We start from the raw sequence: 18,908 nt of genomic DNA, 5'->3' as shown, positions 1-18,908 counted from the left end.
ATTAAAAGTCAGCCACGAAGTCCCGGTATGAATACAAGCCCTGCAACACTCACAGTGTAAAACGGAGCAGGTGTCCCAGCTTGAATTTCTCAGTTGAGAAATGAGAATAACGCACTCTGAGTACAGACGTACCCAGAGAGGTGGAAGTCTTTAAAATCACTTGAAGATACAAAAAGCAACGTAGACATGCAAAGTCACAGGAAAAATATTTTTAGAAATGGGCAGTCCGGAAGATCATTAGTGATGTCAGATCTTTGCTCTTTTTTCACCAGGACAATCCAGCCTGAGGTCTTTATGGGAACAGGGGGCAAAGAAGCCCTCCAGAAGTGGATTAAAAAGGCTTTTCTTTTCCTGAATAACGCAAAGATAAAACACATCCATGTTTTCATTCCAGAAAAGCTGAACTTGCAAGGGAGTTTAGTTCCCATTTTATTTATTTAACTTTTTTGTTATATGGCATACTGGTTTTGAAGTTTTATAAATATTCCAATAAGGTCGTTTTCTTAGTATCTATATTTAGCTAAATATTGAAATATTAAGAAATTTATTTCATTTCTTTTTATCCTTGATTCCTTTTTCTTCTTTTTACATATCCATTTGGAAACATTTAGAGAAACCCGTATTTATTAGGTAGCTCAACAAGTAGCCACAGATTAAACGTTGTTTTTGTACAAAAACTAGTTATATTGATACCAAATGGGCTGCACTGCAATTAAAAGTGTTTTCAGGCAAACAAATTCCTTCTCTTCAGCTCACCTTCCGCTTATCTATCACACGAGTATATCCTACCTTCTATTGCGAATGGTGAAAGGGAATTTATGAAACTGTAAATTAGGACCATGTTTGCCTTTTAAGCAAAGAGAAAAAATGGAGTTTTAGCTGTACAGAACTACGTATTCCCCCCAACTTGTACATGATGCACTTGTATTAATTTATGCAGCTGTTTAGTTACAAGTGTTGCAAGCTGATTGTAAGTCATCAGTATGTGCCTTGTACTGTAAACTGTTATTGTAATAAATTTAATATTCATAATCCATCTCTAGACGTCTCTTGTGCCTCTCTCTTATGGGAAGAGCAAAGATAAAACTCAGTTCCAAGAGAAAGCAGAGTATCTAGTCCAGGTTACTATACCAAGACGACCTCTTTGACAAAAAGCAGAGGATTTCCTTTAGTGTTTGAAGCTTGGCTCGCTGCTAAATACTCTTTCATTCTATTCCAACAAAAGAGCCAACGCACATTACATTTGTTTAGACAGAACAGCAAACACAAACTGATCCACATTTGGAGTAAGTGCTCAGCTACTCAATTAGTTTACATATAAAACTCATTCAATTTCAAGTCTTTGTAAACTGGGAGGCTTAGTATTTAACTTTACTCACATTTTGTCTCATTACAAAGTCTGCTGAACAAAATATTGGAGAAACATCAACCTTAACATCTTTTTTTTTTTTTCCTTACATAAATTCACCTTACTGTAGCACAAAAGTGATAAATTTACTACAAAACAAAGTGAAAGAAACCATTGTGAAAAGTGTTGAAAATGTATTCTAAGAACTGACCACTGTCAGATATCCTACTCACCAAGCTATAGTTTGGAGATAAGTTTATTCTTGATTACGAACCTTTGAACAGACAGACTGACAAATCTAAAATATGACCTCCAGCAGAAAAAACAGGTATGACTGTAATACATGAAAAAAGACTCATACCTTATTTCACACAAAAAAGATGCAGAAAAACAACACAAGCATTAAAAAAACCACCACGCATCAGATCCAGTACGTATCCTACACTTTATTTGTTTCTGTACATAGGTCCCCAAAACCAAAGCCCACACATAAATACAAAATTCACACGTCAATATGCATTTAGCTTACAAAACGCCACACTAAGTACAGAAATCTCCTAGATCATTATTCAGGCTGTTTTTCTTCCCTTTTCACCACTTTTATAGATCTGCTTCTCATTTTTGAGAGCATCAGTGGGCAACAATGACTCCTGCTAAGGATGAGAACACCTTTGTTTCAGCTGGTGAAAGAAGTAGGGGCTGCCAGGGGGAAGTATTCTCACCTTCTGTTATTTAGCACTCCTACGTATGTCCCAGAATCTTTAAGTACCAAGGATGGGGTACTGAAGGCCAGGGTGGACAGAGTAAGCCAAATGTAATATTTCAACTGTATAAACAGACTAAGGGTGTGTATCAACTGATCCATTAATCCATTTCTAAAGTTGTTCTTCTATTATGGCACGCACAATTTCTTGTGAAAGCCAGGAATAAATAGCTAGGATACACTCTTACTTCTGTACAAGAGTCCATGCAGCAGTAGCTCTTCCTCTTGGTTGAGAGCCCAAGTGTTTTTGTCCACCACAGGGACATTAATCTTCTTCCTTCTCAATGTAAGATTTAGTACTGACACGTGCCATTTGCCTTGCCAAATAGCGGTCCCTTGCTGACATCACTGTCTCTTCATTGCTGCGTTTGGCAAATTTGCTCAAGCTCTCAGATGGCTTCTGTGCTTGTTCTTTCTCCTCTTTCTCCCCTTCTTCCCCAGCTTTACGTTTCTGCTCAGACAAAATTACAGAGCTGGATCTTCCCTTCTCATCCACCTCTCTCTCTTTTCCCTTTCTCTCTTTTTCCAGATCGTTCTCTCCATCTTTTTTTAAAGATGTAGGAGAACTCTCCCTCCTCTCTCTGTATCTCTTTTCATCACTACCATATTTCTCTTTCCTCTCCTTCACATGATCTTCCTTTTCTCTGTATTTCTCTCCTCTTTCCTTCTCCCTGTCATTATATCTATCTTTACCATTTCTTATTCTTTCTTTCTCTCGTTCCTTTTCTGAGCCCTTCTCTTCTCTCTCCTTTGCCTTCCTCCATTCTCTGCCATGTCCCTCCCTCTCTTTTCTTTCCTTCCCCCTTTGTTTATCATCTTGCTCTTCCCTCCTTCTGTAGTTATCTTTAGAACTGTGATCCCCGTATCTATGTCGCTCTTCCTTTTCCCTTTGGTGATCCTTTTCGTGAGTCCGACTTCTCTCATAATCTTTTTCCCTGTATTGTTCATCATTTCCCCTTCTGCTTGGTCTGCTCTCTCCCCTCTTTGTAAGGTGATTTGTTTGGGCTTTTGTGCGCAGTTCTTCCTCCACACTGGATGAGCTTGGTGACCTGGAATGCCTCTGGCTCTTCTGAACTTTAGCCTCCTCTTCACTGCTTACAGAGCTTGCTCGCCTTTTTTTCTTTTTCAAATTTACTTCACTACTTTTGTGTCTCTTATCATCATCACTACTATCAGTTCCTAAGTCAGTATCAGCGTCTGGATTATTCTCTTTCTTAACAGAGGGCTTCGGTTTTTGTTTTTCATATGGGCATTTGTTCCTCTGGTTGGATTCATCGTAACTGTCAGGTTTTTCTTCCTTTATCCTACAGTTTTTATGTTAAAAAAGAAAAAACAACATTACACAGCCCGAAATCTCAGAATTTTCTATAAACTGACTGACTTCTGGTCAGGACTTAAGCAAAAGATGCTGCTGAGAAGTCTAAGAAAACAAATCTATCTGTGGCTCGGGTTCCAGGAATCCTGCGCAACGGATTTCTATTAAGTATCTGTATCTGGTTCATTGGTGAATGCGAGCTGATGAATTTATTGAAAAGAATGACTACGGTTAAGTATCTGTAGCCTCCATCTAAGGAAGAAGATGTAGATTTGTATTCTTGTGTAAGCTTTTTGGCAAGCTACACATTTTTTCCTTCGTGTTTATTCCTCTATTCACGTCAAATAATTATCCAGAGAAGAAGCACGTTGTATGTTTTGCTGACAGAGGTTAAGAACATGGCTTCCATTAGCAGTAGTAGATTTTTTTTTTAATCCAGTATTTCTGAAGATCTCACTGTTGTGGCTAGATAGAAATTAGTATCTTTTAACAGCTCAGATTCCTAAATACGAAAAGACGATCCGTGGAGGATCAATTTGGGCAGCAGAGAGGAAGTTTATGCTTTTTCATTTTTTTCTGACTGATAAAGAAATACATGTTCACTCACACAAGCCACATGTCTCTTCTTTTTAATCATACAGCTACAGTAACAGTCTGTGGTAAATTCTTATGAATCAGCACACCATCTAGTTAGACTGAATGTCTGATGCATGCTTGAAAGCACAGTTAGTCTATGAAAAATGAGTAAAAATCATGCTGAAAAGTTTGATAATTTATTTAGTAATTCCATGAATTACAATGACAAGTCAAAGGTGGGTCATTTCAGGGGAAAGTGATGCAAATTCTGACATTTAAAAATTGAGCTGTTTTCTCTGTATATCCTATTGCACCACCATAAGAAAAATAAAATTAAAATATACATCTGAGCTTACTTGAAAGCCTTACTGGGAGCACCATCTACAGTACTTCTTGTTCTCCTCTGAACTGATTTTATATACAACTCACAAAAGAAACATTTCCTTAATTTGCAAGACTAAGAAACCATCATTTCAAATGATCTAGACACAGTACAACAGTAAATATTCCTGAAGATGCTCTGAAAGAAGAACTATTAAAGGAAATGGACAACCAAGTGGGCTGGCCAACGCTGCTGCTGTTTTTACAAAGAGATGCAAGTGAATAACTTAGATTTTATCAATAAAAAGAAGAAACCACAAAATGCAGAATTCATTTCACCACCTCAGTAGCCGTCTTTGTGCATCACTGAACCCATGCAGGTATCTCTCTTTGGTGAAAGTCTGAGGCAGGATGTTTTTCCACACACATAGGTATGCTAATACTTTAGGTCTCAAATTACAAAACTGTGGTCTCAAATTTCCCATTTTCTGCTTAAATTCAGGAAGCTGTTCTGCTTTTCTTCCAGTCAGTAATTCTTATTTCCTGGGTTTTTTTTACGCTACCTTTCCCTATTTATTTCTAATAAGGCGGTACATCCTTATACTAACGATATTATCGAGAATTCCCTTATTTCAGATAGCCGAGTAACTTCACTGTGATCACATTCTTCATTTAAACTAAGAATCCACTTTCTAATAATCCAGTCTCAGATCTAGAAGATCTCTTGATGAAAGCTGCAGTTTCTTTGTGATGGCAAGCACTTAACCAGTGACATCCAGGTTTAAGACCTACCTCAAGGGAGGCTTAACCTGAATTAATTGTTTCAAAAGATCAGTTGTTGCATATAAGAAACATATGCCCTTCACTGTATTTATCCACAGGGCAGAGTTTCACCATCTCAACTACATAAATAATTCGGCCTTATCTCATTACTTTGCTTTGGAATGTGCATATATTAAGATTTTAAAATATTCCCACTGGATTTCCTACATATTTGATTAATTTCCTTATACCACAGCATCAACACTCGATTAATTTCTTTTTTATGAACCTGTAAACGGGGAGTAAGCACAAAGTTCACGACTCACATTCTTTTACAGAAATTCGTATCACGTCATTTCCCATGACTTACCTCTGTGCTCATTATTTTACCTTTTGTCTCCCTCATGATTCAAAATATATAACTTAATGCCGATTGCCAAATATTATGTAAACCAAAGTAAATACAGGTTAGAATACAAAGCAGCATTACAAGTATGGCTGTCCTCTTGATACTTTTTAAACAGCATCCCTCTCTTGTTTTCTGTCTTATAGTATATACTACTAATGATCATTAGATATTTTCCAAATAATTCAGTTCATCATCTGTATAAACTAATCAACTTACCCTACCAGTGTTTTAGTACTCTCTGTTTAATTCTTACAGTGTTGCAGTGTGTCTGGAATCACAAACAGCCAGAAGCTGGTTTATATCTGAAAGTGTTCTGGAATCACATCCTACCTGGCTTCACGGAAGCTGCATTTGGGCATCTCTTCTTCCCCTACCCTCTGGTTTAAAAGATGTCTGTAAAATCCACTGAGATCCTTCTGTTTCGTCACATCCAGGTACGCTAAGAGAAAGAAAGTAAGGTTGGATTTACTGTGCCACAAATACTCATCAGATACAACTCACAACCGGCAGACAACACCAAGACTGTAATCTCCACCCTGGAGGTTTTCAAGCCCAGAGGGGAAAAAGCGCAGAGCAACCTGATTTGACCTCACAGCAGACCACGCTTTGAGCAGGAGACTGGAATAGATGACTTTCGGAGGTCCACTCCTACCTGATTTATCTTATGACCGTATATCCTATTCTTAACACCTATTCCTGGGTCATAGTACAGGATGTCCGACGTTAGGAGTGCAAGCACCATTGTATCCCAGGCTTATGAGTCTTCCTTCAAAAACTGGCACTTCCTCAAAAATTAAAAGTAGCAACCCAAATGGTACTGACATACAGAGGAGCTTCCTCTGTTCCTTTAGTGACATGTACAAAGGAAAATGACAGACAAGTGGGATCTGATTCAGTATCTGTTATCTGGTCTTTTTTGATTTCAATTATCCTAAGCCTTACAGAGAGACCAGATGACAACGTTGTAAACCATGTACAAGACCATATTTCTTTCTAAGGGGAATTATTTCAGTGTGAATCTCACCCTCGATAGCTGCCTCTCTTCTTTCTCTTTCCTCCTCCTCAGCCCTTTCTTGCAGCTTCTTCTTGTAGGCTGAAGTCACAAAGGCCTCTTTGTGAGCAAACTCTCCTCCTTCCATTTCACGTTCTTTCTGAATTTTTCTTTCCATTCTTTTCTCTTGCTCCTTCTTTCTTATCTCAGCTGCTTTGAGGATATTTTGGATGTATCTGGGCTAAAATAAGGGGAAAGAAAGGTGTAATGTTGAGAGATAATGAAGGTGGTTGAGAAAACACAAACTGGGATTGCTGGAGATGTTGAAGAAAGTTGGTAATGGAAGAAAATTGACCGAAGCTAGTCTAACATGTTCTCACACTGTTTGACAGCTATCGGAAATAACCTGTCATTCCCTTTTAGATCACTACCGTGGCATGTTTCCCAATAACAAAAGAGGTTGCTGTACTCAGTCAAAACACTCAGCCCATCTCTGACTAGGATGATTTTTGCTCTCAGTGAAATTAAATGTTTTTTCATTTCTCACCCCTCTGTCTCCTGTCTCGTAACAGCCTTGCCTTTCTATTGCTGTAAAGGAGTGGGAAGCTTCCTTTTATACTCACATAACCTGACAAGAGCTATCAAATGAAACAGAGTAAGTGACAATGAAAATATCACTTGTCAGGATAATTCAGCAATGGTTTAAAACAAGGCATTGGGCTGTGGAAATTGGCTCACATTTCACCAATGGAAGTTAATTACTTCAGTCTTCTCACAGTCCTCCGGTAAGGACACTAGTGAGTGAGGAGGGACAATTTACGTTGGCTTAATAATGAAAGAATCTTTATTATCAGAAGTAGTAATGTTGCAGGGCCCATTGCCTCTAATTCTATTATCCCATTGTAACGTTCTCCTCAGAAATACATGGAAAGATAGACTATATGTACATCATAAATTGGGTGGCAAAGTTGTGGTCTGGAGCCCACAAAACTAACAGTTTTGCCAAAATTCTTGCAAATTACTACCCTATGTGATAGGACTTGAGCACAGTACCCCATGAGAAAATGCATTTGGCAAAGCTTAGAAGTTAAGCAGAGCTATTCCAAGCATACAGAGATAAGACAGACAGCATACATTTTCAGGTATCGACCTTTTTGTCATCTTTTCCGGATAACATTTTGGCATTACTTTCTTTCTTCTTCTGCTGCATTTCATCATAAATACTGTCATATTCGTACACTGTAGCATCTTCTTCCAAAGCCTTCTGAATTTCCAATTTAGTCTAAAAGAAAAAAAGGGAGGAGAAGATACCAAAAAATGAAGCATGAATTATTTTACTGTTTTCAAACATTTTATTCCTGTATTGTAATTTAAACTGATCTATAGTATAAACCACATTTTACCTGTTTCATTGCTTGTTTTTTCAATGCTTCTTTCTGAAGACTTTCACCAACGGATGGCTATAAGAAGGAAACATTGCAGACATAAAATTAATTACATTGACACAGCTCATATTATTTTTCTACCATTCTAACAAACAACTATATAATAGTCCCATTACTTAAGTCAGTCTTTCATTTCAATGGTATTTTTCTGTAAGCAAGAAAAACTGTAAGTTCATTCACAAACATACAATGAATCAGCCTTTTTATTGAGCAAAGTATTGCAGTACCTCACCAAATACATGTATATTTTTTTAAATGAAAATGGTGATGCGTTTAAGAACGCTACTTCAATGAGGTTAGTACCTCAAAAGCTGCATAGAATTTCATGCCATTTCACAAAAGAAGTAATCTCTGTCCAAGAAATGCTCAGAGACATAGGAGGTCTGTGAAAACTGTTTAGTTGCAAATCGTTCCTCCAACCACTGCCAAAAATCTAGTAGAAAAGACAGATCCCTCCACTATGGCAAGGGTCAGTCTGTTGGTGCAAGAAGCGAGCACATCAGCAGGTAAAACACCTAGCAAAGGACAGCTAAAGTCAGTAGTAAAACACATCCCTAAGAAATGGATGCTTGTAATACATCTACTCACTCCCAAACACTGCAATTACTTCAGGTTTTGCCATTAAAAAAAGAAAAAAAGGAAAAGACACAAAACAACCCCCCCCAAATCATCAGAAATTGGAATTATATCCTCCTACCAATTTATATATCAAAAACTTTTTAATGTTCTTGGCAATTATATGTTTGTGAATAAAGAAGGATAAATGTTCTCAATGATTTTTTAAATTATACTTCTAATAGTCTGTGAAATAGATAAGTGCTATTCAGAATATACATAGTCCTCTTCCAGATGTAAATGTCATCAGAGATGTAGCAGTTGTGAGCAGACATTCTTACTGACAATCACAATTTACTATTCATAGTAAAAAACAAGTATCCAAAAGGATTTGGTAAGTTTGATCTGTATCATTAGTTCCATATTTTTAGAAATAAGAATATTGCCGATTTGAACAGCATGTGTTTCAAACGTTAATGTTTAATTTCTCAAGATTAGTATGATAGAAAACAGCAATACTGATCTTCCCTAAGAAAAGACATATCTACTACTGAAAACATGTTTTCTAATCATGCTGTCTTCTAAAAAAAAAGCTTTGCATTTTATTGAGTTTTTTCTTTTAATTAGTGTTGAACTAAACTGCATTATCTTTTCTCAACCAATAGATAATACTGTTTATTAAACAAATTCACTATAAATGACAGGACTCGTATCCTTGTTTATGTAATCAAATATCTCTTCATCTTAAAAAGCAGAAATAGGAAGGAAAAATCCTTTTGCATTTTGGCAGCTTCCCAAGTTTTGCAACGTTGACTAATACATGCTCTATATCACATTTAAAAAAAAAAACAAAGAGGTTGTGTAATCAGCTTTTAATAAAAAATGGAAACCAACTAGGAGGGAGCCTGGCAGCAGGGACTACAATCTTCTGAAATCAAACAGAATTAGCACCATGTAAATTCAAACAGTTACCCTGAACAAGGCGGCTTTTGATTTCATTTGATGTTTAAAATAAAATAATAACATGTCGTGACCCTTCTTTCTTACCCTATTAAAATTTTAACAGATGTGTCAACAAGGAAGAAAACCAAGTGCTTTTCCACAATTTTCTACATGACAGACTGTAAACAATCCAAATATTTTTTCACTGGTTAATTTCAGAAACAAGGAACAAGTCATGCCATGAGCATCAGAATTAATGGAGTTTCATTATATGTGACTTTGTGCCCTCTGTCTCTTTACTTCGCCTATCATCTCCTCAGACACCCTGCCTGCTTGAATTGGCAGCTGGGCAAGACTGTGTGTGACCAAAAGCTAGCCCTGTGCCGAGCCGTCAGTCAACGGTTCCCCCTCAACACAGAGAAAGATTAAACTCACAAATTCTCGTCCATGTCTGTCCCTTTACCCAGCTGCCAGTTTCCCTACAGACCACAGAACAGAGTACCTTTGGGACCTCTGGCACCCAGCAAGGACAGTTAAGACTGTTAGCGAGTTCTCAAGTCATACGGGACTAACTAACAGGTACACACAGTGATCACCTGTAAGGGCTTTTTATCTGCTATGCAAAGCATAAATAATAAAAAGGATTGCAGGCTTCTGTGTAGCTTTTTCATTTAAAAAAAAAAAAAAAGCTAGAAAGGTAGCGTCTCAGAGGAGTACCAACTCTAAGGCAACCAACTAAGGCAACACTGTCAATATTTGGAGAATTACATACAGTATCACACAACAGCATTCAGAATTGTAGGCAGTCAGACCTTTGCTCACTCCCCAAAAACATACTAGGACTTACTTTCATAAACGTATTACAATCAGAAAAATGGAGATGCAGAATATTCAAAATATTGCTTCCTAGCCCACCCCAAGTGAGGGTCCTAGAGACAAGTAAAAATGGGAATTTGAAAGGGCACATATTCCAACTTTTTCCAGTGCTTTAATTGCTACATGCAGGCTTAGACAAAATCCATCCCTGCTTTCAAAATGTTAGACCCTGTGGTTAAATTACAGTACACAGAGAGAAAGCATGACGTGCACTCTCATGGAAGAAAAACCCTGCACTGCCTCAGTTGTGCCCCCCTCTCTTACCCAGCGCAGATAACCGGGTAAGGAAGCAGACCACGCTTCAGGCTTTAGGAAGCTGAGCCTGGCAGACATTAGCAACACACTCACAAAGAGTCCACTGTGGTACCGGGGACTACACCCTGTATACTGCAGCTTGCTGATTATTTGGACTAGAATTGGATATAGTCTCTTATTTATTTATGTAGCTGGTTGGCTGGTGGACTGGGGGAAGTGGATAGCGGATTATTTAGTTTAAAACAATCTGCAAGAATCTTGGCTTCATTCATCTAGTATTTACCTCTGGCTTACAAGACTGAAGACCTGATGTTGAGGAATATTTAAAATACTGTACTTAATTTTTATGCTGTATGATTTCTTCTAAAAAAATGCTATAAAGGAGTCCATATAAACTTCTTAATATAAACAACTATTTTAAGTTGGGAGTGGAACACACACCAGCATTACACGGAAGACCTAGACTTCTTCCTGGCTCTTGGGGAAGAAGATGGTTCTCTGCTTGTCAAATTAAGGGTCATCAGTGGAGGCTTCCTTTATCAGACACTCTTACACTGGTTTTACAGAAAGGTACCTAGAGAGTAAGGAATCTCCCCTGCATTACTCCAGAAAGCAAGAGCTCAGTAAAAGAGAAAACAGATGCTGCAGGTATATTTACAGAATAAGCTTTATTCCACCCAAATATTTGAAACACTGCTTAGAATGTTTTCCGTGTCTGCCTACATGGAATAAAGGTGTTGATCTACAAAGATTACATAAGCACAAAAGAAATATATAATCCTCTTTATTGTACATATAATTGTAAAGAAGTCCACCTGTGATTCGTTTGTCTAGAGTGGCTGTAAGTTTACAAAAAACAAACACCTTCCCTAATGGTTTATGGTTGACAATTTCCTGTTGTGCTATGAGCTCTGATAGATGAGAACTTCCCGTTCTTTTGTATTGTTTTTACTTATCAACTGCCCATTTATTAAAGGCCCTATAAACTCAGTAATCTGTCTCATGCTTTCTCTTTCCCTGCAGTCAAGCTATTCTTCTGAAGCACAAAGCTTATAGTTTAATATTTTCTGCAAGGAGAAAATGCTTTAACCCTATCCTGGAAAACTACATAGAATTCATGCAAATCAAGGAACTCTTAGAGATAAGACTCCACAGTCTAGCAGCCCTACAAGACCATGGAATATAGCTTGTACACAATGGAAGTTTAAAAAAAAAAAAAAAGAAAATAGAAGGAGTAACAAAAGAAATCGCTCTAATCTACTAACATTTCTCACTGTTCTCTCCCATTTTTTATCTCCTTCAGGTATCTATAAACTTCTTTCAGGTTCTGAAGTGCTTGAGCTACCTCCTTATTTTTATCCTGCAGGTAAGCACCTCTTGTAAGTTACTTCTTAAAAGGGCATCTTTATATTGCTCCTACGCAATCAAAGAAGAACAGACATTCGAACTACTGACCAATGTTGTTGGGTTTGTCTCAGCTATGCTCAAATAATGACAGCATGGAAACAATTTACAGCTTTATACAAAAAGCTCAATTCAAAGTTCAAAAGCAAACTCCTAAAAAGGCAATTCCACAAATGAGACAACTAAAACAAGTCTTAGTCTGTGACTAGTATCATTTTCAGTGTTGAAGCTGGTTTCCTAGGAAGTTATGATCTTAAATCCGAGGCTGAGAATGTCTTGTAAAAGATGTAAAAAATCTTTACATTGTAAAAAATGTCACAACTTTTAACAGATGCTCTCAAAGTACATGTGAGATGCCTGACTTGTTTTTCCCAACATACAAGAACTATGAGACCAACAAATTCTGACAGAATAGCTATTATTAATGGAGTATCCCATATTAGCTGCATAGCCTGCCCCTGCCTCCTCAGGAAAAGCATCTGTGCTCCTAACAAAACCTCAGGCACGTCACTTACTGATAGGCCACGTAAGACATCCCTCCATTCCTTTTTTAAAACCAAAAGATGCTTCTGCTCTAATCTAACCTGTTATGAAAGACCCATGAAGGGGCTTTGCCCTTTAACACTGCCCTTTTGAATCCTCTACATGCTGCTTTGCAGTAGACACATAAAATAAATTACCTTTGTTTCAAGCGAAATACATTTTAAAGGGAAATGAAATGCTTCAATGACGTCAGGCAGATTACATGTAGTTTGATTTTAATCCCTCACTACAACCACCTATTTTTAACTGGATGTACAGAAAAAAATGGACCGAAGAGCAACAACAGGATAATTTGGACTTTATTTGATCAGCAAGTGAAAGAAGCACTGACAGTCAGCCAGTTCACAAAATGCAAAGCTTACATTTATACTGAGCTAGCCAGTCCGAGAGCACTTTATTGTGAAAGAGTGAGAAATAGACACTTTCAGAGCAAAATTAATCTCACTTTAGAACGAGACAAGTTGTGCCCCAGAGGCACCTGTATCTCTGCTGACTGCAGAGGGAGCTCAGGAAGCTCAAGTGCAGATACCTGCAAGGGTTTCTACGCATCTTGCCCAAGTTTGTGGCCCTACATGAGCAAGTCTCAGAAAGGCTGAGATGTGACTCTGCTCACTTCATTCTCCTCACATCAGATAAGAAATCTCATACTGTGAGATATTTGTATTCGTGACACTTTGGTATGAAAACATCTTAAAATGCACTACTTACACTCTCATGTATATGTATTTAGCAGTGCTTCATTAAGGCCTGCCCTCACAGAGACCTATATCATCCAACTACAGCCTGCACGTGGATGATCACTAAATGTACACGCGACTCAAGCCTTCATGGAGGAGGGGGGGAAACAAAAAAAAAAAAAAAAAAAAAAAATCAAGCGAGGCAACAGATTCATCTCAATTCGTACACTATATGAGTGATGGCTACTAGCAAAAGATTAAGAACATGGAAAAACAAGTCACCTACAGAATTAGCTTTCCTTGGCATTCCCTTCTGGCTTCCAGAAATCAGGAGTTTAGGGACTTCCTGAACTGGAGGATGCACCTGGACCATTGTTTGACACCAAGAGCATCCCTTAATTTGACTAATCCATTTCTGAATTCATTTATATTTTTGGCCATGCCACAATGAGTTTCACAACTTAATTATACATTGTGCGGAGAAAAATCCCCAACTTCCTTTTGTTTAGATTTAACCAGTTCCTTGGTAATTCCACAATATGCCCTACTGCTTATATTATGAGAAATGAAAAAAATCACTTTACTTTCTCTGAATTGTTCTTGATTTTACATATATCCTCTTGAGTTATTCCTCTCCACTTCCTTCTCCTCAGTGATCTGCTTTCTAAGAGCCCCTTTAGCCTACTTAGCCTTACTTTGCATGAAAACGGTTGCAGAAACTCTGGTCATCATCAATACTCATTAGTCTGCCAATCTTTTTTTTTAGTCGTACTGTATCCTTTGCTAAGTTGCAAAGTGAATGGAAGGATCTGTAACCAAAACCAAAAATCTGAGACTACAACAGGATATAGTTTTCTGCTTGTTTTCAGCTTCTTCCTTTGTGCCTGCTTATCTCAAGCTGATACATTCACAGAACCATCCACACTGACTTCACAATTTCTCTCCTGAATTTAGCACCGATTGTGGTCTATGTACAGTTATTTTTTCAGCTACACTTTATATCCTGTAGCAAGAAATCAATTCTGAAAGGCTGGTAAGGTACAGGTATGTATGTTTGTTAATTCTGATACAATCAAGAAACAGAAATTCTATCTGCTGTACCAGAGAGATATTTTCAACTCAATTCGAAAGATAAAATGGAAGAGCGCGCTGGGAATACTGACAAGCCACCTCTGAAAACACAATGCATGAATAAGGGAAAAATGGTTTTGGAGAAAATGGATATATCACAAATAACAGTAAGCTAGAATGGGAACATATTTCTAACATATCATAGTTTGCTGCTATAACATCTGCTCTCTACAACAGGCTTTCCTAGGTGTAACAACCTTTCCCCCAGCTTTTGAAGATAGCAACAGCTCCCCATTACGAAGGCAAATAATTCAGAACTACATTGTCTAGAAGTAACTGTAATCGCCTGGTTTACTTTTTCCCAGTCAACATTGATTTCAAGAAGATTTCCACCCCAGATGTTCTGTTTCTTATGAACTAAACCAAAGACCATCTTCATCAGCAACTAATAGCCACTAATTTACTTGGCCACCGCAAAAAAAACCTTTCAAATTCCTTCAGCAGGGTACAGGAAAAATCTTAAGGAAATATGCATAGTAACATATAAAAAAAAAAAAGGGGGGGAGCAAAAGTTTGGTATCTAATATATAATCACGGACCAAGTCAGGTGTGCAGATTTCCCAGCACAAACTTTATTAGAGTTCAGTTAAAAATACATAATCTTCAGACATTTGAGATGTAGTTCTGACTGATAAGGTAGCAGACAGGAAATGAAACCCCTCCCAAATGCTGCTCCTTATCTTGAAAAGCTCTGAAATTATTATTGAACTAATAAAGTAATTTTGCTTTTTTTAAAAATGATCTTCTTTGATAAAAGCAGCTATGAGATTATTACCTTTTGCTGGGCATGTACCATACTGATGAGCATGACAACTTTTAAGAGTCTTTAAAGCAGACTCTGGTAGTGAATCTGTCAGCCTTTCTGAAAGGGAGGATACCTGATCTGTTAAGCTAAAAGTCAGTAGAGAGCATCACACATTATTATTATTATTAGACTTATTAACACTCATTATTTTGCTTTAATGTTTAAATATTAAAAGAAAACAAGAAGTGAAAAAATACAAGATAGCCCCATACTCAAGAAGGTTCACAGTCCTACCATGTAATGTTTAATGACAGAAGATTAATTCAAGCTCATCCTTGGGATCTGGAAAATGTGGGATCAGTCCCTTCATGTAGAGAAAGACAGCAAATCCCAAACTGTCAAGGAAAGCGCTCCTGCCATTGAGGACAGTGAATCCACTGTCATCTCCGTTAGCCGTATCTAAAGGAAAACATCTCCTTAGAGATACTGTGCCAGCTATGGGCTCAAGTGGAGGGATGCACCTCCTGAGATGAGTGAGGACAGTAGCTAAGTGAGGAAAGAGATGGGATTTATAACATATTCCTGTCCTCTGTGTTTCCTGTAAGTCCTATACGCTGCAGTGAGGCAGATTCATGCCGAGGGCTGAGTGGGTATCACTAGGAAGGCCCTCAGCCCTTTCATGCCTTCTATAAAGGGAGCTCAGACACCTTCAACAGCGGCATCCTGGATTCTGTAATGGAACCAGGCACAGACACTGGGAATTGCTAGATTCAGGCTTTCTATGACATAAAAATAACAACTGCTAGTTCATTAAAAAAAAATTTAAAAAAACCAACCAGTTTTGCTAATAGGAAACAGAAGCTGACAAAGATTATTTGATGCTTTATTAGCACTGGGTTCTTTTCAGCCACACGAAAGAAAAAGAACTGAGTGAAGCTCTAGAGAAGTCAGAACATTTTTGTAAATGTCCTGTCTGCAAATTTCAAGTGATTCTAAATTTCTACTTCTTAAATGTTAAAATTCTAGAATATGGGTATATGTAGAGTTTATTTTCTGGATTTTGTGGAAGAAAGTTAAATATGCACATAATGACATCATGATGAAATTATCACAATTCCAGATCGATAAAAGTCAGTAAATTGTAACATCATGTCCAGAAAGCTCCATCCATGTGGAGAGTTCATCTCCGTAATTCTGAGTTTCCATTCTTTACCTGTAAACTATCGAGCTGCTGGCTTTAAATCTTTCAAAAATCCTGGTTCTGAAGTCAGGTTTCTGTAAGGTACCCAAACCAGCCTATGTATCACACCGGTTCTTGGATGCCCCCCATACTCATAGCAGTATAGATAGAAGCGTAATTTTTATAGTGTACAGCACCCTCTACTGGGGCAGGTAGAAAGTTAATATTTTGAAGGTAATACTTAAAAAAAAAATAAAATTAAAGGACACTATAGAAAAGAACACCATCAACATCATGCAATGTATTTATACATCACAGAGTATCAATAAACTCTGTGATCACAGAAAACCTGTGTATTGTTCAATATAACATGACAAGTTTTGTGAGTACTTCCAGAACTACAAGCAATTCTCATTACTTGCCTTTTTTTTTTTTTTTTTCCTTTAGAATTTCTGGTTTGTACACCTTTGCTTTTGTTTACAGTGAGTCTGAATATCATACATCAGTTATATAAAATTTGGGTTGAATGAGCTAAAGGATAAAATACACTTAGCAACTTTAAAGTCAGTACCTGAGAAACAACTGTTGATTACTACTGTCTTTCTATAAATAGAAATATTTACCAGCGGTAGCCAACAAATTTCTTTACAAGCTAGATACTGTTCGTGCTTGCAAACAGGTTTCCACACGTGATGAACTTTTGGAAGAGGTGACAGAAAGTAACTAACAATCAAGTCACCGCTTCCATGTAACTTGCACTAAAGAAAACACAGATCATACTTCACCCCCAAATCCAAAATGATGATACGTATCTTGGTGACACTACCATAAGCTGATGCAGGCATTAAGAGTGGTAAACAAATAACTTGCAGAATATGGGGCAAATTTCAGAAGAAAACTGTTGAACTGACCTCTTCATCAGAGTCATCTGCAAAAACTGAGAGCTTCTTCGAAACAAGATTTTTCTGTGGCAATTTTTTGGGCATAATGAGCCCATATCTAGAGAAAAAAAAAATTGCCGTTAACATTACTTGCAAAAAAACACACAGCATTTCCAAAACAAAAATCTACCATTCACAACTTTAGAAACAAAAGATCAGCATCAACGTGATGTATCAAGTATAGCTCTGAGCAGCAGCTGCGCACTCAGCCTTGCCAGCTCCTCCCATAGCTATTGCTGTCTTTTCACATGCAAAGTTTCTGGATACATCGATCCTTCCTAAATTGTGCCACGAATTCCTCTTGTCTAGAGTTCTCAAAGTGATTTATTTTTTTTTCTCCCTCGGAGAAGTAAGAAAGTACTAATGTTTAACCTGCAGAGATTTGGTCTTAGCCTACACTAGACACTATTCTGTAACTATGTTTGCTGGGGCAATGAATTCACCTATTTTGTGTGGTAATGTAAACCACTAACTCACAGATATAGCTGCAGCAAAAGACAAGATTTAGTCAGCTTATGTCACGCAGAGACTGATTAACCACACACACAGAACCCTTCTGCTGACACCACCCATCTCTCTGCTCAGAAACGCTTCCTATGGTTTTGGTAACGACCTCTAAATCAGGAATTTCTGCCCTACCTGCCCTTCTCCGAGTCCATCCCTGAGTAAATAGTTTGTCACAGCCCGCAGCGCTGAGCTGGACAACCCCACGATGCCATCGGCACTACATCCTCATTGTGACGAACTATTCGCCCCCGTCTGCTCCGAACGCGTTCCCCAACAGCTCCGGTTGCGGGGAGCCGAGAGGCCACCGCCGCCCCCCGGCCCTGCCAGGCCCCTGTTCGGAGGGGTGATGGCGGCAGGCTGTGTGGGAATCCTGAGGAGATTCTACTTCCTAAGAGTCAAAACCACCACCACCCCCACCACCCCGCAACACCGCAGCAGCCTCCGATGCCTTCCCAATGCTTCGAGTTCTGTTTGTTTTTAATAAAGTCCAGGTACACGGCTGACATACACCGGCCGGGAGGAGCGAGCCCCATCCTGCGGCCCGGCCCGGCGGGGGGTTCTGTCAGAGCTCACTCCGGCCCGAGGCAAGGCCCCGCCTGCACCCGCCCTCAGTGGCGGCGCCAAGGCCCCCCCAGCCGCTGCCCCGCGGAGCGGGACTCGGCCCGACCCTCCGCCCCGAGGAGCCCGGCGGCGGCGCGGCAGAGCCCCGCAGCCCCAGCGCCACCGTCACTCACTGCTTGCTCAACGCCGCCATCTTGTCCCGGCCGCTGCCGTCGCCGCCGCCAGGTAGAGCCGCCTGCCGTTCCGCGGCCGCAGATTCCTCGCGGCTCAGACGCCCCCCAACCCTTTCCCCGCCCACCCCGGCGGCTCCCGCCGCACCGCGCCGCGGTCCCGCTCCGGAAGGGAAGCGGAGAGCGGGCAGAGAGGGACGGAAGCGGGCGACGAGGTTTTTTAGCAGTCCATTGGCGAGTGGCGAAAGTGCCGACGGAGGAAGGGCTGCTGCGGGTGGCCCGCGACGCCCTGAGGGGAGCCAGGCCGAAAGGAGCCGAAAGAAGCCGAGCCGAGCCGAAAATAGCCGAAAGGAGCCGAGGCCCCGCCTGGGCCCGGGGGCGAGCAAGGCCCGAGGCGGGCTACCTCCCCGCGGCCGCCGGTTGCCCGGGGCAGGGGGGTGAGAAGCCACCCTGCCCCCGCCAGCCGTCACCTACCTGGAGTCGTCGCTTGT

At 39.5% G+C, this 18,908-nt stretch overlaps 1 protein-coding gene across 2 annotated transcripts; it reads right to left on the bottom strand.

Moving 5' to 3' along the window:
- Window positions 1–1,774: 1,774 nt before the first annotated feature.
- Window positions 1,775–18,532, bottom strand: NSRP1 (nuclear speckle splicing regulatory protein 1). Of its 2 annotated transcripts, none has more exons than XM_074594251.1 (7): window positions 18,421–18,532; window positions 17,150–17,237; window positions 7,889–7,945; window positions 7,636–7,767; window positions 6,519–6,726; window positions 5,825–5,933; window positions 1,775–3,415 (listed from the first exon to the last, which is right to left on the bottom strand). In XM_074594251.1, the coding sequence occupies exons 1-7, from the start codon at window positions 18,438–18,440 to the stop codon at window positions 2,377–2,379; spliced, it is 1,653 nt and encodes a 550-aa protein (XP_074450352.1). In that variant the 5' UTR covers window positions 18,441–18,532; the 3' UTR covers window positions 1,775–2,376. The 2 variants fall into 2 exon arrangements, with proteins under 2 accessions (XP_074450352.1, XP_074450353.1); XM_074594252.1 differs by having other exon boundaries at window positions 7,620–7,767; window positions 18,421–18,448.
- Window positions 18,533–18,908: the final 376 nt, after the last annotated feature.

The sequence above is a fragment of the Larus michahellis genome, chromosome 7 (genome assembly GCF_964199755.1).
Source record: "Larus michahellis chromosome 7, bLarMic1.1, whole genome shotgun sequence".
NCBI classification, from domain to species: Eukaryota; Metazoa; Chordata; class Aves; order Charadriiformes; family Laridae; genus Larus; species Larus michahellis.
This window is presented reverse-complemented; position numbering and strand designations above follow the sequence as displayed.